The sequence below is a fragment of the Hemibagrus wyckioides genome, linkage group LG03, assembly GCF_019097595.1.
Source record: "Hemibagrus wyckioides isolate EC202008001 linkage group LG03, SWU_Hwy_1.0, whole genome shotgun sequence".
In the NCBI taxonomy this organism is placed as follows: Eukaryota; Metazoa; Chordata; class Actinopteri; order Siluriformes; family Bagridae; genus Hemibagrus; species Hemibagrus wyckioides.
The window spans coordinates 16,746,139-16,766,993 of record NC_080712.1 but is presented as its reverse complement, the minus strand read 5'-3'; the positions used below and the strand labels follow the sequence as shown (position 1 = coordinate 16,766,993).

The window sequence follows — 20,855 nt, the reverse complement described above, 5'->3', positions numbered from 1 at the left end:
GTAAATCACAGGCCACAACGAAATTTTTAGAGTTATCGACTGTTAAATATGCTCAACCAAAACGAATATTCCTATCGACAAATCATTAATACGGAAGAAATGGTGGGAGTATTAAGTATTCTAATCGGGTTTGAGCTCCTCCTCCCGGCCATGCCCTCTAATTAACGGGGCTCCTTCTTCACTAAAGCTCGCACTGGACTGCAACATAGTCAAAGAGCAAGAGACAGGGAGGGAGAGGGAGAGAGAAAGTGCCACTGGATATAATTGATTGTCTCGCTATCAACAATAACTTGTTAGTATAGTCAATTCCAGCTTCTTTTGAGGCTGGCTATTCGTGCTGAGGCTTCAGTGGCTCTCGGATTGTTGAGCTCGTCGAGCTTGATCCCTTTCCACAGGAGCTGTGGCCAGGAGAAGCGCCACTTTAAAGGACTCCAAGTTCTCCAACCCTGCGGCAAAACCCATTACACCATGTTGGCGGGCATGTAACTGCAAATATATTCGGATCGCGTCTTTAAATTCGTTTTTTTTTTTTTTTTTCTCGTTCCAGCAAAATAATACGAGTATAACGGTTGTAAATAAGACTGTAATTTTCACATATTTTAATCATTAATATTTTTCGGCACAAACTGAAACCACGGAAAAAAATGACCTCCAAAGAAGACGGAAAAGGCGCCTCGGTTGAGGAGAGAAGGCGCAGTCCGCTGGACCATCTGCCTCCTCCTGCAAACTCCAACAAGCCTCTCACGCCCTTCAGCATTGAGGACATATTAAACAAACCCTCCGTGAAACGAAGTTATTCGCTCTGCGGCACGGCGCATCTCCTTTCGGCCGGTGAGAAGCTCCCGTCGTCGGCTCACCCGTTAGGCAGCCGGGCTCTGCTCACACACACCTCTCCTCTGTGCGCACTGGAAGAGCTGGCCAGCAAAACCTTCAAAGGGCTCGAAGTCAGTGTTCTGCAGGCCGCTGAAGGTAAATACATAAACCTGCTTATTATGATAAAAAAAATTCTGAAATAATTTGTCAAAACAAAACTTAAAAATACTTTCAAATATTGTACTATTGCAATATTGTACTAATTATTGTTTATACATTTTGATAAACGTATTTTTATTACGTTCTTTACAGTTTTAGTATGTAAGCACAGTATATGAATATATAGTAAAACGTTTAACACGTTGTATATTTTAAATGCGTAATATACAGCGTGTAACCATTAAAAAGCCTATTTTGTAAATTTGACCAAATCAATCCTAGGTGTAGTGAATTTAACGCTATTAATACCAAATTCCTTTACATAATTAAGATTTAGAATTAATGTTACAGTGGGGCAGCCTTAAAGCTGTGAAACATTAAAATATAAACACGATTATTATTATTGTTGTTATTATTATTATTATTGTTTATTTTATTTTTTATACAAGGTTATTATTATTATTATTATTATTATTATTATTATTATTGTTATACGATGCTATTATTATTGTTGTTTTTGTTGTTGTCCTTGTTGTTGTTGTTGTTGCTGCTGCTGTTGTTACTGCTGAGGCTACTTCTGGTGGTGATGTAATTTTTTACATTAATATCACATTCTGAGTGTGTTGGCTGGTTTGTTTTATTTAGGTAGAGACGGCATGACGCTATTTGGCCAGAGGAATACTCCCAAAAAGCGAAGAAAGTCGAGGACAGCCTTCACCAATCATCAGATATACGAGCTGGAGAAGCGGTTTCTTTACCAGAAGTATTTATCTCCCGCGGACCGGGATCAGATCGCGCAGCAGCTGGGCTTAACCAACGCGCAGGTCATCACCTGGTTCCAGAACCGACGAGCCAAGCTCAAACGCGACCTGGAGGAGATGAAAGCGGACGTAGAGTCGGCCAAAGCTCTGGGCTCAGTGTCCTTCGAAAAGATGGCCAAATTAGCGGACCTGGAAAAGTGCGCAAACGGCACGGCCACACCTCCGATGAGCGAATCTGCGGGGCTGTGCGGGAGAGAGCGGGACAGCGCAAGCCAGCGGCCTGCTTCTCCACCATCACCGCTCACAGACCACACGACCAGCAAAGACAGCTCCGAGGACGAAGAGGAGGAAATTGACGTTGATGACTGATGCTCAGAATCTAGCGTTTACGAACAACTTTTCCTTAAAACGCTAGAGTTTAAAGTGCCATTAATGCACCAAATGTATTTAAAAGACTCATGATACAAATGAAAACTCAAAAGCATGGACAGTTTTCCCAGATTTATTTATGCAATGACAGTTATCTAAACATCGCAATCATGTAGCTTATTTATTTCAAACAAACTGTTAGCTGAAGGAAAGCAATAAGTACCTTGACATAATCTCTCTCTCTCTCTCTCTCTCTCTCTCACACACACACACACACACACACACACACACAAAATATAATTGCCCGTTTAGGCCATATAGAGAACTTACCGTGTTTTGAGAAATGTATAATGCATGTTATATTTTATGTTACAATTTTTATTTTTGTTAAAAATGACTGCAAATCTGATATGAATATCTCCGAACCGTTCAAAGGCTACAACATTCACACGTGTCCATATAATGCGTATATAGGACTGCAACATCTTCACCGTTTGATATATCAAATTTTGTTATAAAACATTTCATACTAACGACCAGTACTCCGTGTGGGGGGAACAAAAACACAGGATAATTCTGCTTCAATTTAGACGGTCACATTTTGAATATATTTCTTATGGTTTGTATGCCTGTAAGTGCCTTTTAAACCAAGACACCATTTAAACCCAGTGTAAAAAGTGTAATGTATTTAAAGGAAATAAATGCTTTTTTCAAACATTCTCGTATTAGTGCTTAGTTTTATTTTACTATTTTAAAGCAGACTTTAAAAAAAATAATAATAAATTATCACACGCTTTAGAGATATTTAATTAAAAACCCTGAGCCGGTCAATAGGCTTTATTTTATTTACATCAGCTGCGCGTGCTGCAAAAGCAGACAATTCGGGGTTTTTTTTTGTTTTGTTTTGTTTTTTTTTTCTACAAAAGTGGACTATTACAAACATTAACTAACCTCTGCCCTTTCTGTCTCGCCTCTTTTTTTCTCTTTTCATTTTCAAACAGGCGTAACCTTTGCCCATTCGACTCCTGTTTTCAATGAGCTACCTTCAATAGATTTATGTGAGAAGCAGAAATCTGGATGGGTGAATGTGTGCATAAATGGCGCCTGAAAACGCCGGGTTTTGGGCCAGTTTCTCGGCGGTTGGGACGCAGTGTTTGCCGAAAAGCGACGGCGCTGTCATTTTTAGCGCGGAGCGTGAAACTCGGGGACAAATGAGCAGCCTTCCCTCATGTGACAGCCTACAATGGAGCATCTCCAGCCTCCCGCGGCTCTCAATGCCGAGACAAGCGTGTCCCGTCGCCCAGAAAAGGACACAAGCGTTTGGAGGCCATATGGTTTTTGAATTTTCTTCACAATTTCAGACAATTTGATGGATTGAGTTAGCCCTCCCTTCAAAGTGTTTCGCTCAATTTTCACAAAGGCATTAATGCATACATAGTCCCGTGCGAGGGCATCTGGGCCCATTAATGTGCTCCCTTTTCTTTCTTTTTTTCCCCTTCTTTTCTTACTCGACTGTTTTAAACCAGTCTATGAATCACAATGAAAATGACTTGGATTGTTAAGAGGTGGCCTTCTGCCTTTATGTGTTTGTATTGAGAGGCTTTTCGGGAACCAGTTTAAAACGCTTCATGTTGTGGCCTATTTTTATTACTAAGCATTAGTAAAATATTTTTTTTATGCCTTAATTTCGTACTGTATAATTTAACGCACTTAACGCTCCATAAATAGATATTTAGTACAGCATTAATTGTGTGGTCCCTTGATATGATATAAATTATGATTAAAGATATTTAATTCGATATGAATGCAACCACGTCCCAAAAAAGAAAAAAAATATTAATACAAAACTAGGCTGCTACTACTAGTTCAAACAACAACAACAACAACAACAACAACAACAACAACAATAATAATAATAATAGATAATAGGTAGATAATAATAGATATACTATATAGAACATAAACTCAGATGATATATTAAATAATAATAATGATAATACCAAAGCTAAGCTGCTGCTGATATAGTAGTATACTGATTTATTATTATTATTATTATTATTATTATTATTATTATTATTATTATTATTATTATTATTATTATTATTGTTATTATTATTATTATTATTATTATTATTATTATTATTATTATTATCTGATTTTGTGTTTTCTATATAGTATATCTATATAGTTTATATTATTTGAATTGGAATCTACATATTGGTTATCTTTTTACAACTAGTTTTTTTTTATATAGATGTTTTTTGAGCTTTTTCAGAAGTGTGCTTTGGACTATAAGGAAGCTGCAGTGAGGATGAGGATGAGCAGCAGAATTTCGCAGAAGGCATCTGATGGAGATCTCAGTCATAGAAAACTTCATTCATACTTCATTTGATACATGGCGGGTTACTGAAATGATTTATTTAGAGAACAACAAAAAGTATAATGACTCGAGTTTTAATGTGTCATGAAATCAACATGGGCACAATCTAAGATTTAAGACAAGGCGGGCACCAACGTCACTTCCTGTATGCCTTCTGTCCCTGGAACAATTTTTATTCTGCGTAAAAAAGAAGTCCTTAAAAGTAACATGACTTTATGCGTGGACAATAAGATTTTGTTGGCTTGACTGATTTTTGTTTTTTGGGTTTTTTTTCCTGGTAAATGACCTATGATCGCATAGGCATCGCAAATGAAAGTTTAACTTGTTACTGTCTTATCAGTAGAGGGAGATGTCGCATGGCATCAATGTCTGACGTCTTTCCTAAAATGAAGTTCAGCCCATCTCCGTTGCTACCTTACTCTGAGGTTGTTATAGCTTTACCTATAGAGTAATAGAAGAGAATAGCCTATACAAAGTTTGCTGATATGTCAGGGCCAGGCGAGTTACTGGAGCACAGTTCCTTATTTTATGAGGTGTTGTTAAACGTGGCAAAGATAAGTAATACTACAATTCGAAAGAGCAGAACGTGGTAATTAATCCTCAAGTCTTAAGTGTATTTCAGCTCAAGAAAGAGAGAAAAAAAATCACTAATTCAATCGTCCGGAAAATTGAAGTTTGATGCATGAGTCCCTGCTGAAACAATGGGGTTTGCACACACAGCTTCCCTCTCCATGGCTGCCTAATTGTACAGACTGGAAGATGGGCACTTCTTAATAATATTCTTATATATATTTTTAAAATTATTATTATTTTAAAATGACATGACAAATAGTTCTGCATGATAGATAGATAGATAGATAGATAGATAGATAGATAGATAGATAGATAGATAGAATAAAGTGAAGAATATTTCTCTGTGCATCTCAAGCTGCAAATGAAACCAAACTACACCTTCTTTCCGTTTTACCGCACGATCATAACGCGTGCAACCGAAAATTTCAAGTCGTTAACGCTTTAAAAAACTTTTCATGGACTCCTTTCGAGACTACATGTCACAGTAGTGTATGATTTGAGGTGAAATATTAACTAGATTAACCTAAGGGGAAAGCTTGATTGATCACTAAATAGGTCGCATTTGAAAGTTTTAGTTATGCGCTCCTGTAGAAGCCCTTAATACTTCAAACTTCAATTTTACGGACGATTGAACTAAGCGTGTCCCTGACAAAATTGATATATGTATTAATTTTCTTTAACTGTTGATTAATTACTCTTCACTGGAAGAATTATACGAGGCTCCTCACCTCGAATTTGCATATTAATCAAATTCTAGTTGATAACTCAAACGGAAAAATGGATCTGGGGGAATTGAGAGGCATAACTCGAAAAATATACCTAAGCCAGATATTTTTCCCTCCCTTGCTGCTAAGCTGCTTGTCTAGTGTATTAAAATCAAAGATGCAGAACGAGTTAGCCTGGCTATTTGGTGAAAACAGAAATTGCCTGTCCAGTTTTATGATGTGTTCATGCTGAGCAGGCAGATCTTAATGCGACCTGTCAAAATGTCCAAGATTTAAAGGAGAAAGAGGCTTATTCAACACACAAGGTGTGTGTGTGTGTGTGTCTGTGTGTGTGTGTGTGTGTGTGTGCAGGTTTTTATTTCATGGTGTGGATCAAATGAACCCCACTCTGATAGTTGATATCTGATAGTTTGGACCTTGTGGGAACATTTGCATGGATTACAACAACTTTTATTTTTTAAAAATCGAAAATGTTACATTTTGGATACTGAGATTAAGATTATATTCAGGTTTAGTATAGTAAGAGAGATAGGAAAACAAACTGTGTGTGTAGGTGTGTGTGTGTGTGTGTGAGAGAGAGAGAGAGTGAGAGAGAGAGAGAGAGAGAGAGAGAGAGAGAGAGAATGAGGCAACTTAAGCAGTAGTAGTAGTAGTTAGTAGCAGTAGTGGTGGTGGTGGTGTGCTGTTACTGTTATTATTGTTATTATATTATTATAGAATAAAATACAGCATATAGGCTTTTGTGTATTAAATGAACAATAACAATTTTACTTAATCAGCATAAGTAAAATAAGCTTTAACTGATATTATATTGAGTATAATAGCCCACAGCATATAAATGACATTTTGCTCGAAAATATCTTATTGTTTTAATAATTTAACATGCAACTTTGTTAGAAGGCTCACTATGCCTTCCTGAACTTAGAAACCTAATTTATAGCCTATGACAAATAAAGCAGTATATAATTATGATTAGGTAGTGCATCACAACAGTGTAATACTGCGCTCAACGTGTAATATAGAAACAAATACAAGAGGCAGTAGTAATGCAGATATATTTTCCTTTTGTGTTGTCTTCATGGATTAGTCTATGTGATTGAATTCAGAGAGGAACAAAAACAGTTTTTATTTGTTCTGAAATGGAGATAATAACGCATGTATTGAAGCACATTCATTGAAGTGAAACATAGATACTGTCTGTAAATTCTGTTTTCTTGACTTTTGCACAAACACCACAGGGGGCGCTAGTTATCCTGAGCTCTATCCTGCTGTAGCAGTTCTTCTTGAATTCAGACCCTGTGTTAATATGGATACAAAAAAATAATAGCATTCTCCAGTAAGAGTCTAATCAACCTTGGACCAATAATAATCCAATTAACACTCTAAACAACTACCCAAAGGACACTTTTTGTCCTACTGGCGATGTCGCATTCCTAACTTTAAGACATCAGACACTGTCCATTAACCATCTCAATGTCTATGTTCCATTACAGCTGCATAAACAAACACTAAAATGTCATTACGTTATTAGTTCTGCCATAAGTACACTATGTGACATAATTATAATAGTTATTGTAGGCCACACATCATGTTGTTCTCATAATTTAAAGGATTAAGCTCTCTTTTTATTTTCATGGCCATATCTAATTGAGATAACTTTTAATATTCTACTGTAATATTAAGAGTTAACTGTTACCACAGTGATATGTGTATTGTTCTTTGTGCATTTTATTATATGACTGAACAGTAGAACGCAGATAAGAGGGGGCTTATGCTTACTAAAAATTCAGATCAAATTCAGGCATGGTTAAAAAATATTTTGCAGATGGTTTACTTACAGCTGAGCACAGAGTGGCAGAATGTGATTGCAGTGATTTCAGGAGAAGAGCAAAGACCACTGGAAAAGGGTAAGGGTTGCTAGCACTACTACTAGGCTTTATGGATTTTAATTTGTAGTCCTTGATCGTCAACATGCTGTTAACTAGCTTTTTTTTTTCTTTTTTTAAGTTGATGACAATAAAACAATTTAACTAGTTCTAAATAAAGTGCATTAAACAGTGATTGGTTAACACATTTTTTATCATAGAAAAGTACATATGTACAATGTAATACGTTTAGGCCTAGGACAAATTTGATTTGAATCATTTATTTATAGTGAATTCATGTAAATGGCAAACAAAAAAACTAACAATAGAGAATGTCCTTGGTAGATTTAAGCCATGCCTGCAACTGCAAATTGCTGCACTAATTGGTATTAATAGCATTACTACACAGTCAATACAGTTAAACATCTACTTTATTCAGTACTTTTGTTACTGGTTTCAGTCTATCTGTACTACTGAACTATTTCCAAATACTCTTCTGCTAATTTCACACTCTCTAAGCTAAGCATTAATGTACATTTCTGGCGCATTTTCTTGTCCTGCATTTGTTTACTTTGCATTGTTAATTCAATTTCAATCCAATTCAATTTATTCGTATAGCACTTTTAACAATGGACATTGTCTCAAAGCAGCTTTAGAAACATACGTAATATAAGTATAGAAATATATAAGTATAGAATTTTTGGATTCAGGTTAAGTGTTGGTGGCAAGGAAAAACTCCCTGAGATGATATGAGGAAGAAACCTTGAGAGGAACCAGGCTCAGAAGGGAACCCATTCTCATTTGGGCGACACTGGACAGTAAATAATGTAAATGTAAATAATGTCCTTTCTACAACAGCAACCAAGGGCTCATGAGGAGCTATTAGGTCAGTGTAGTGAGTTAATTATAGACACTAATTCCTTGCTGTCGCAAGCTGATAGATGCAACGGCAGTTCTGTGATGGTGTGATAGTCTCCAAGTGGTTCAGTCCACAGCAGTCCCCTGGTCACAGGCGGTTCATACAGATCTATCCACAGCATCAGTGAGCACCACCAAGTGATGAGACTCCAACCAGGGGTAGAGCATCTGGATTGATCAGGCAGGTCCAGAAGTGGTCACACTAGGAACTCAGAATACTGGGAGCTTGGGAGTGGGATGTATAGCTCGACAGTGAGAGAGAGAGAGAGAGAGAGAGAGAGAGAGAGATTAGGTATGCTTGTAATCATGTGATGTTTATTGTTAATTGTTGTGCTTTACCAAACTTAACTACTACCAACATGACTGGGTGGCAATATGATGATCCTAAATCCTGAATGTCATCAATGGTAATATGGATAAATTTCACAATCAAATAATGATTAATTAATTAATCAGGACAATCGGCGTAATGTTCGTTTCCCACATGATATTAGCTTGTGCTCTAGACTCAGAGACACACAAGAGTGTAGATTTTCAGGTCAGACAAATGTCGAGGGTGCCACCGTGTGGAAGATATTTCAGTCTGGTTTTCTGTCTGGACAGCGAATGTGCCATGTGATCATGGACTTCTATCTCCATCTAGTGGAGGACTCATTCAGATGCATTACAAAATACATCTAGTGCACACATTACAGAAAACCAGGGGTCTTCAATCTTACCCACAAAGGGCCGGTGTGAGTGTGACTTTCATTACAGCCAAATTGGAAGCACACTTGATAGTTGATTGGAGACCATATCAGGTTTTACACTGTGCAATTACAGCGGTCTTTAACGATTATTACTTGTCACAATGTACCAGATGATCCTAATAAAGAGTGTATGACTGCAATAACACGTGTTCTTCATGTCAGATTACACGTTAAATATAGCTGCTTTGTTCTGCTATACCGGGTGCACACTGACGTAGTTTCATAAGTGTAAATAAATTATATGAATAGATCATCTGCGTGCCAATTAGCTAGCTACACAACCGGAAGCTGTAATTCATACTATATTTCTTTCCATGTCCCGTTTAGTCATGTTGTGCTAATTAGTGTGATAAGACCTTATTATTATTTTTATTATCATTATTATTATTACTTATATTTTAGTAGTACACCCACAACCGTACCGTAAAAATTCTTAAAATGAATAATAATAATAATAATTATTATTATTATTATTATTATTATTATTCCTTGGACCCGCCTACTGACTGAAGCTCCTCCCCTCCTACTGCAAGTCGGTTGTGTAATTTTAGCCAATCAAAGAGCAGTGGATCAGTTGCACGTGCCTTCGCCTAGGGGGCGGGGTTAGAGGATGGCAATCAAATATTACTGGCCACCCAGAAAGAATAAACGAATAAGTGGTCCAGTTTGAATTTTGGCCAGCAAGCACTATTCAGCCATGACTGTTCATACATGAGCAAAGAAAATGATGAGAGGTTTGATAAGTTTAATGTGTAATAGGTTATCTTCACGCCTAAGCACGGTTACAAGTTACATTGAGGTGACATCAACTCTCCAGTGAAATTGGCAGTCAAGTCTATATTATTTAATCCCCATTTAAAGATCATATTTCCGACGTATAGGAATTTCTTCATGTCATACCAAACAGGGCCAACTGAGTTGAAGCCTGTCCAGTTGACTCTAAACCACCTCATGGACATTTATCAACACATTTATCAATAACGAAAAAGCAGGTAGGATAATGAAGTGAAAGATTTTCCAGATACATTTGATAATATTATATCCATGACTGGGCATGATTTGTGTTCCACCAATGCTACTTTTGGAAATTGTGTGAAGTAAAATACATTTTAAACATACACAATATTGCCAAACGTTTTGGGACACCCCTCCAAATCATTGAATTCAGGTGTTGTTTTTCAGGGGTTGGGCTTGGCCCCTTAGTTCCAGTGAAAGGAACTCTTAATGCTTCAGCATACCAAGACATTTTGAACAATTTAATGCCCCCAACTTTGTGGGAACAGTTTGGGGATGACCCCTTCCTGTTCCAACATGACTGCACACCAGTACACAAAGCAAGGTCCATAAAGATATGAATGAGTGAATTTGGTGTGGAGGAACTTCACAGAGTCCTGACCTCAGCCCTATAGAACACCTTTGGGATGAATTAGAGCGGAGACCGTGAGCCAGGCCTTCTTGTCCAACATCAGTGCCTGACCTCACAAATGCGCTTTTAGAGGAATGGTCAAAAATTCCCATAAACATATTACATTCATGTGCATGTAAAGGCAGACATCCCAGTTTTGACCTGGCTCGCAGTCTCTACTCTAATTCATCCTGAAGGTGTTCTATAGGCCGAACCCCTGAAAAACAACACCAGAATTCAAAGATTTGAAGGGGTGTCCCAAAACCTTTGGCAATATAGTGTAGCTAAGTATCTCTCACATCATATTTGCATATCTGTTGTATAGGCTATGTATAGGTTAAAATATGTTATGTTTTAGTCTCTCCTTCTCACTCAACCTTTTCACCTGAATATATCAAAAAATTAACAGGAAGTTAAGAACAGCACATTTTCTGATTCAGTTGGTTCTTTATTTTATGTTGATGTTGATATTTTGAACTTCCAAGGTCACTTTGTAAATAAAACCCCCAGATTATAAACTGAAATTATATAATTATTTATTTTTGTTTGAAGCAAGCAATCATACAATTAGTAAGGGTGAAAGTTAAGTATAATTTGTGTATTCAAAAGCAAAATTCTCATTTAATTTATATGAACCCTGTTACTCATTTCAAGATCTGTTACTCAAGATCAGACATTGTGTGGAAAAAATATATAAAATTTATATATTTTTTATATAAAATAAGATGTTGTCTGAGATGAACACTTTTTGAACAGTTATATTCTTATTCAAATTGTGAGGAAAAAAATTAAACCAAGACAAATCATGTCAGATTTTTATCCCGGTCTAATGTGGAACCACCAAGTATACAAATAAAGTGAAAAACAAACCGTTTTTAGGCATAAAGGGACAACTAAAATCTTACAGTGACCTATTTGTGTAAGTGTACAGACACCTTCTGATTTTATGACATCACTTAGTATTTTTGGTCATCTGTCAACATGACACATCTTCACTTTTTGATGTTTTCCCACTCTTTCTTGTAAAAACATTCTTGATCCATCAAAGTGTAAGGGCATTTCATGTATTCAGCCCACTTCAGGTCACCCCTCAGATTTTTAGTTGGATTCAGGTCTAGGCTCATGCTAGGTCATTTAGAAACACTGACCCTCTTTTAAGCCGTTCCTTTGTTGGTTAGGATGAATGCTTTGGGTTGTTGTTGGCTGAAAGGTAAAATTCCTTTTACTTTGAAATTATATATTTATTATATCTTTTTGAATTGCTTGCATCAGACCATAACACATTTTGCCACATTGTTCAGGGTTATTTTATTTGGATGTTTTTTATTTGGATGTTTCTGTGACAAAGGACATCTGTCTAGCTCCTATATTCCATTAGCCCAGACTGATAATTATAAGAGATTGTTACATACAGAGAGTAATCAATACTTATAGTCAGATTTTTTCCAAATATGTGTCTGATTGGGTTTTTTTTAATTGAGGGTGGAAAAGTTCTTACAATTTTTTTTCTAAAAACCTGCCATATTAACCGTGTGTGTTTGTTTATACGTACACACCGATCAGTCATAACATTATGACCTTTGACAGGTGAAATGAATAACACTGATTATCTCCTCATCATGGCACCTGTTAGTGGGTGGGATATATTAGGCAACAAGTGAACAGTTTGTCCTCAAAGTTGATGTGTTAGAAGCAGAAAAAATGGGCAGGCGTAAGGATTTGAGAGAGTTTGATGAAGGGCCAAATTGTGATGGCTAGACGACTGGATCAGAGCATCTCCAAAACTGCAGGTCTTGTGGGGTGTTCCTGGTCTGCAGTGGTCAGTATCTATCAAAAGTGGTCCAAGGAAGGAACAGTGGTGAACCGGCGACAGGGTTGGCAAGGCTCACTGATGCACGTTGGGAGCAAGGGCTGGCCCGTGTGATCCGATTCAACAGACGAGCTACTGTCGCTCAAATTGCTGAAGAAGTTAATGCTGGTTCTGATAGAAAGGTGTCAGAATACACAGTGCATCTCAGTTTGTTGCGTATGGGGCTGCATAGCCGCAGACCAGTCAGGGTGCCCATGCTGACCCCTGTGCACCACTGAAAGTGCCAACATCGGGCACGCGAGCATCAGAACTGGACCACGGAGCAATGGAAGAAGGTGGCCTGGTCTGATGAATCACGTTTTCTTTTACATCATGTTGATGGCCAGGTGCGTGTGCGTTGCTGACCTGGGGAACACATGGCACCAGGATGAATTATGGAAAGAAGGCAAGCCGGCGGAGGCAGTGTCATGCTTTGGGCAATGTTCTGCTGGGAAACCTTGGGTTCTGCCACCCATGTGGTTCTTACTTTGACATGTACAACCTACGTGAGCGTTGTTGCAGACCATGTACATAGAAACAGTATTCCCTGATGGCTGTGGCCTCTTTCAGCCGGATATTGTGCCATGCCACAAAGCAAAAATGATCAGGAAATAGTTTGATGAGCACAACAACGAGTTTGAGGTGTTGACTTGACCCCCAAATTCCCCAGATCTCAATTCATCCAGATCTCCACCATCTGTGGGATGTGCTGAACAACCAAGCCAGATCCACTGAAGACCCCACCCGCAACTTAGAAGACTTAAAGGATGTTCTGCTAATATCTTGGTGCCAGACACCAGGCACACATTCAGGGATCTAGTGGAGTCCATGCCTCGACGGGTCAGGGCTGTTATGGCAGCAAAAGGGGGACCAACACAATAATAGGCAGGTGGTCAAAATATTATGGCAGATCAGTGTATAATGTATATGTATATAAATACAATACTAACAGTAAATAGCAAACTTTTATATGCCTTGACTTATAAATATCCAATGCAGTCAAACACATACAAGCCACAATGCACACTGTTGTAATATATTAGATCATAAAATTATAAAATTAATAATATTTAGACATTTTAAGTCATACTAAACATTTTGAGTTAAACATATAAAAATGTCCTAGAATATCTAAAACACACTGTCACACTTCCCAATCTCTTTTCTAAAGTAGGACAATATTAAAAATGACTGATCAAAAGATTTAAACACAATTTCAATAATAATACTTTTTAAAAAATACCTTTTTTCTTTATTATTTTGTAAACACATTTAACAGAAAAGCAACAGCTAATATGGTCTGGGGACATCTCTACACCTTAACTCTAAACAGATCTTTGTATATCCACATGAATATGTAAACTGAAAACCCCCATGTGCTCCTTCTATACCAATCCCACCCCATCCCCACAGGACAGCAGGCTTGTTAACTGCTAAAGTAGCTCATTTGTTACAGGTGGCATATATGCCGAAGGGATTTTACTAGTGAGGTCTCAGTTTGCATGTACAGTAGCACCACAGATCAAAATAATCTGCAATGCCATTATTTTAATAGCCTTAATTTACATCTTATTATAATAAGGTTAGCTAAATTAGTTACCTGACTAAAATTTCATGCAGGTTTGTGACTAAAAGCATCAGTTTAACATGATATCCTCTAATAATTTGCTTATCAAACAGGTTCAGTCCATTGAGCATGTTGTGTTTAATCATATACTAAGCTTATATGAAACACTCAAATATGTGATCCAATTATCAATTTACAGTCTATATCAGTCATCTACGAAAATGTACTATATATTTAATCCAAAGGGTGAGAGATGTGGAATGGGTTATGAGAAAATGTGACCTTCCACTGATACCTGAAGGAAGGCTTCATTTAGCACCCTAAACGTTTCTTTTGTTAGTTTTATTAGGTGACCTTTAAGGATCCAATGTTACCCATTCAGAAACGTCTTGACAGATTTAGGAAGCTAAATCCTTTCACAAGAACTAGAAAAGAACTAACTAGGATTTTTTTTCTCCAAATGTGCACAGAAATAGGAAATTATCCATCCAGGAGATGCTGTATAGTTTCTCGGTGCCTCATATTTTTATATGGAGAACACGAGCTGTAATACTACAACTGAATTCTATCCTAAACAGTCTTCAGAAATAAAATGCTGAAGATCATGTGTGGAAGAACACATTTTATCCATCATGTCCTATATTAGAAATGAGACTGCGTTTAGTAAACAGTGCATTTACACTTCAAGTCTAATCGAGATTACACTTAGTATTGGACTCTTTGTAATTTTATCCTGCGCGTGTGTGAAGATATGCGTGCAGTTTTGACTAGGGAGTGTGTAAGCAGTGAGAGTGGAGACAGCTGAACTGCTCTCTGGCAGTTGACTGAGTGTAAGTAGATCCTGTATGGTGGGTGACCTCTGACCCTGTGTTATCGCTGCTGACTGACCCCAGGCTGCATGGAAGTGCTGCTCAGCACCCACTGGGACAGGCCTGCATACTGTCTCAACCTGCTGAGAGCTACACACACACACACAGAGAGAGAGAGAGAGAGAGAGAGAGAGAGAGAGAGAGAGAGAGAGAGAGAGAGAGAGAGAGAGAGAGAGCACCAAACTGAGCAGCACTTGCAGGTGCTGAGAGAGAGACAGAGAGAGAAAGAGAGGTGCTTATATCATGAAGGTGTAGCATGGATCCTAACCATATACATGTTTGATGAACACAGCCTAGGTCTGTTATTCCCATCTTGCTCTGTTTTTTCCTACTCTACTCTACACTTGGCATTACTTATCAGTTAATCATCAAACTGTTCATGACCTGAATTGTGATTTAGAGCAGGAAAAATCTTCCAAACCAGGGTTCTCCAAGACTGGGAATTAGAAATCTAATGAGATGAATAAAGCAGCTCTAAAATGACTGGCTGCCACAAAAGATTATATAATTATGGAATTATTATACCTTTTGGAATTGCTTGCAGCAGACCTTAACACATTTTGCTACATTGTTTGGGGTGATTTTGTTGAGTTTGGATTTTTTGGAGTTTGGGTATGTTTTTGGGGGGGTTGTGACAAAGGGCAAAGAGTAATCAATACTTTTAAGATATTTCCCTAATATGTTTCTGATTGTTTTATTTATTTATTTATTTTTTATTTTATTGAAGGAAAAAAATGATAAGAGTTGGGAACCTGATGTGCAATTTCCATTTTACTCTGAAAAACTTGGCACAAACAGTTTTATACTTATGTCTCTGAACCTCTGAACAGTTGAAAACTTCAACAAGATAGACTTGGAGCTGATATATTTTGAATATATCTGGGCACGCTCTGCCCTGGGCTGACTCTGGTGCTTGGCTGACTTTGTGATACTACTTGTTTATCTTCTTATCATCTTATGACTGTGATATACTTTGTTTTGTCCTAGAAATTCTTTTTGTTCTGTTTTGATGAACATGTGCCAAACACAGACACTCGCTGACAGTTTCTTCTTCTGTAATTTAGATAACCATTTTTATAAGAAACTCACCAAACCACCAGTGAATACGTCAACCACCATGTCTGTTTCTGCTGACGTCTTTTGTTTACTTATAGATAACACTGAATAATACACCTTTCTTCTGTATAAATACTCCCTGTTCATCTCATTACATTTTTCGAAGAGTTTTGCTACTGTCTCTTTGTTGTTCTTTGGCGAAAAGCTTCCCTGATATCAGTAGAGGCAGCAGCAGCAGTGCGACTCAGGCTTCTTCTCTTAGTGAACCCGAAAATTCTAACAGGGTCCCTTTTGATTCTGGTTCCTCTCAAGTCTAAGGGAGTTTTTCTTCTGTCACCCCTTGCTTTGGGGATAAATTGCTAAATGTATTATTTATATCCTGAATTTATACTGGAAAGCTGTTTTGTGTCAGTGTTCACTGTTAAAGGGCTATCCAAATAAAATTAAATTAAAAAGATCAGCTTTTATCCTATTACTTTCAGTTACTTCAATAGCATTAATATTATTTTAATATTGTGATCAGTTGTTTTTGTGTGGATACACAGTGAGATGAATTGAATTGAGGAGGTTGCACAAGATCTGCCATTAAACTTGGAGAGATAAGTAACATGGATAAGAAAAGTGCAGGTCACATTTTGGCAAGGAGGAAATGGAAAGGAGGAAGTTGAGGCACTGCAAGTGAGAGAAACAGAGAGCAGGGGCAAAAGCCACACAAGCACACTACTTAGGTTGTCAGCATTGAGAATCCGTGGCATGGGTGTGCTAACTGCATGGCTTTATGCTGACACACACACACACACACTTTCTTGCTCTTTGCCTTTCTTTCTCTAAGGCCTGACTGAGGCTGTGTCAACAGCAGCGCTTATCAGGGTGAGTTATGGGCCTGTCTGCAGTAATGGTCTGTCAGACACCATGCCTGTCGGCCTGTCCCATTCGCTCCTCTCCTGCTTTCGCACACCAGCACTGCTGTCTCTGACCACTCTCAAAATAACATTCGGGAAAAGAGAGAGAGAAAGCATGCTTATGGTTAGTGTGTGTACATGCATGTGCATTTTTTATGGTCTTTGAATTATTTTGTGATGTGATCCAGCTCTGTTCAGTGGACTGTTTAATGTTCCAGCAGTATAAACGTTTGCCACGTGCACGTCCTCAGCCACTAGAGGGCAGGCCTGGAACTATGGAAAATTGACTGAGCAATAGCTCATACTCAAGAACAGACCCCCAGACTAATATATAATAAAATCTAATAGAAATGAATAAGGCTATTGATTCATATCCCTATTTAGATGCAAATGTTTTTTTGCAATGCCATACATTTCATTCTGTTGTGACTTCATTAGTCTTTATACATTTTCCTATTCATCTTATAAATTATTTACATATACAGTTCTGAGTTTTCTGCAGTATTAGGTAGGCAAATATGAGATATGAATATACACAGTAAATCTGTGACATTATTATTGGATACTTTTAATGGGAAAATATTTTACAAACCCTGTGTGTTTTCACGCTAATGTCAGAGGAAGACATCTGAATAAAAACATCACTCTCACTAATATAATATGGACAGAGATTCTGAGCTTTGTCTGCTGTCACAAAACAATGAATAAATCTGAGATTGTGACCAAATCATTGTTTGTTATTAAATGATGCAGCGTATGAATGTTTACTGAACAGTACAGGTGTTAAATTATAATGTGCTTATGAATGCTGAATCTTCATTTATTGGAGCTTTAGATATTTATATGTGCATTATGTTTTACTCCAGTCCAGTGTAGTAGTGATACAATCAGTAGGAAAAATATAACGTTATAGTCTTTAACTTACTGAAATTGATTAAACGTGAATTTCCTATTCTTCCTAAGTTCCTTTTTAATAATCTGGAAAAAAGGAAACAAAATTCTTTGTGTGTTGCATAACAAGCATGAAAGCTAAAATGCATGCAGACTGATTATAACCTAATCGGTTCTTGTAATTTAAGATCTAGGACATTAAAAGCATAAAAGCATTTTCAATTGAAAACAAATTTATTATGACTTTAATTTTAGAGTTTTATTCATGGAGAATAAAAGCAATAAATTTTTCTTGTTCACAATAAATAAAACATATTTATGTCTCTAGTTTAATTCTACAAAACTGCTTCCAGTTGGGGGTAGGTGAGAAGTGTTTTTATTGTGTGTGGGTGAGGGGGGGTGTCTAGTGTGAATAGTGTATGTCCCAGTACCTGTACTCTATCTCCATTTGTCAACTGCCTTGACAGTGAAATCTATCTTTCTATCTTAGAGTGAGCCAGGCAACAAGAGACAATAATTAAACCTTCTTTTGGACCGAGTTTGGCACAAGCCTGTCTGTCTGGGTACATGTTTTTGCATGTACGTGTATGTAAGACAGAGAAAGTGTGTGTGCAAGTCTGACACTTTTATTGTTAGCACAGATGCAATATCCTGTTTGAGTCTCTTGATGGTAGGTCCTATTTTATCTGGAAGCAAAACGTGTTCACAAATTAACATACCAGCAGAGTTTACAATCGCAAAAATTCAGGTGAAAGTTTTTAATGTTTTAAAGTGCATCACTAGTGTGTATATCTATACCTTTTTAAAAATAAATAAATAAATAAATTCTATATCTATACTTATATTAAATAAAATGGGAATAAATTGGGTTTGTTAGCAGTGAAATATTTCTGTGTATGTGCTTTGTTGTGCTTAATGTAGCTTATATAAGAATAATAATTAATAATTTAAGAATTAAATTAAGAATAGTTATTCATGTCATGTTTTGTATGTACACACACACGTCTATCTATCTATCTATCTATCTATCTATCTATCTATCTATCTATCTATCTATCTATCTATCTATCTGTCTGTCTGTCTGTCTGTCTGTCTGTCTGTCTGTCTGTCTGTCTGTCTGTCTGTCTATCTATACATATATATATATATATATATATATATATATATATATATATATCCTAATTTGCTTTGTTGTGCTTAATGCACCTTATATAAGAACAAAAATTAATAATTAATAAAAAATACATTGCAAACTTTAGCCTTTTTTCATTCACACTCATTTATTGTATTTTACTTCATATGACATTACTGTCATTCATATTAAATTATTATCTTATTTATATTTAAGATAACTGTTCTTTGACTTTTCATTCCACAGTAGGATGAAAATAACTTTTTGTGGTCACTAACTCTTTGCTCCAGTTCTGTGCTTCTTCTTGGTCTGAGTCGCAATGGATCCCTCACTCTGCTGTCAGAGAGATCCAGAGCCAGAGACCAGCTTGGAGAGGGTAATCCATCTCCATCACTTAAATGATTATCCCCATTAATCTGGTGTAAACTAATAAAGTCAACAGTGCCAGTGCTTGCCTGAACTTCATTAAGTCTTTAGTACGTTTAATATGGCTTAATGTCCTCAGCTCAGTGGCTGCTGCTGTCTCACCTGGCTTGCTGCTCCCGAGAGAACTAGCGGAGAGATTGAGGCCGTTTACGTCGTGTTTTATTGCCTTTTTCCCCCAGACTTCCCAAGAAAGACAGTACCTATTGCTATGACATGCGCAGAGAGCTGGAGAAGAATGAACAGTATAGAACGACAGCAGTGCTGGAGATTTAATTTGCCCAGCCAGGCCTCAGATGGGCCCCCACAGTCAAATGTTTAATTTGGCTTATCGCATTATAAAGACGACCCGAGCTGGGTAATCAATCATCAGCCTGTCAGAGGGACAGGCAGTTGTCGTAAGCAGGCACGACTTCCCAACGTGAGGCCATTTTAATTGCCAGCAAATTGACTGCTTTATTGTTTTCGTGAATGTCTTCCTAAAGTTTTCTAAATTAAAACCAATAAAAGACGTCGACTGCCAGCACGTCCTGCTCACCCCCCACTCTCTCTCTGTCCTCAGTGGGGGAAGGCTTATCGGTGGCTGTTACGGTGCCATCGTGGGTCGTGTTGACACTTGACTGCTGAGTGTGTTTCCCCTGTAAGCAAGTGGAGGGGCATCTGCGCAGTGTTAGGAAGTGACACTGTTTACTAGGCTGAGTGATGCCGTGCTGACTCCAGCTAAACAGAACATAATTCGCCCTCTTGCCCACTGTAAAATCCTCCACTGACAAAATAAGTGCAGCAAAATACAAAAAGAACAAGACAAATGTATGCACTTCAAAGATAGATATTTATATGTTTTAGTGAATCATGACAACAATTTTTTTATGTGAAAGAATTAAGTAAGCTGAGAGAAAAGGATCATTTTTCTATTTTTGGTGTTTTGTTCATTTCCATTTCAGACATGTCTCAGACAGCTTCTCGGATTTTGTGCTGGACGAGAAAGAAATGATTTTCCAGAATCCCACGAGATTCATGGCAGCTCATGACTCCAGCTTCCTGTCCTGGCTTAACTTTTGCTGTCATTATGACTCTCACTGGTTGCCTGATGTATATTTATGGCCCTGGTGCAGTGAGGTTAAGCCCATGCTTCTGTTTGGCCAGTTTCCGAGTGGTAGATGTCTCTACTTTTTTTATCCACAGAATTTTATTTTGCTGCCCTGTCTGGAAAAGAAAAATGAGCGTAACCACTTTATCCTAAGCTGACCAAAAAAAAAAAAACCTTCCCAATATTTTATGATTTCTTCAATACATGTAGAGTTCAATCTGTAATGGTTTCGAGATGCAGTTAAGATTATGACTTGAGGTTTCGTTAAAAGCTTAATCCCTTGTGTATGATTCTTCTCCATGGTTATCAGATCTACCACCCAAAAATGAGTGTTTTCTGTTCCTTGTACCATTAGTCCC

The 20,855-nt window shown here is 37.4% G+C and overlaps 1 protein-coding gene across 1 annotated transcript; it reads left to right on the top strand.

Annotated features, from left to right (window-relative positions):
• Positions 1-226: 226 nt before the first annotated feature.
• lbx1a (ladybird homeobox 1a) lies at positions 227-2,692 on the top strand. The gene is made up of 2 exons (XM_058386377.1): positions 227-969; positions 1,618-2,692. The coding sequence occupies exons 1-2, from the start codon at positions 645-647 to the stop codon at positions 2,100-2,102; spliced, it is 810 nt and encodes a 269-aa protein (XP_058242360.1). The 5' UTR covers positions 227-644; the 3' UTR covers positions 2,103-2,692.
• Positions 2,693-20,855: the final 18,163 nt, after the last annotated feature.

What these genes read in the sequence shown, in the direction of transcription:
- lbx1a (XM_058386377.1), top strand. Translation starts at nt 645, where the DNA reads ATGACCTCCAAAGAAGACGGAAAAGGCGCCTCGGTTGAGGAGAGAAGG. An exon ending in TGTTCTGCAGGCCGCTGAAG is followed by an intron (nt 970 to 1,617) that starts GTAAATACATAA and finishes TGTTTTATTTAG; the next exon opens with GTAGAGACGGCATGACGCTA.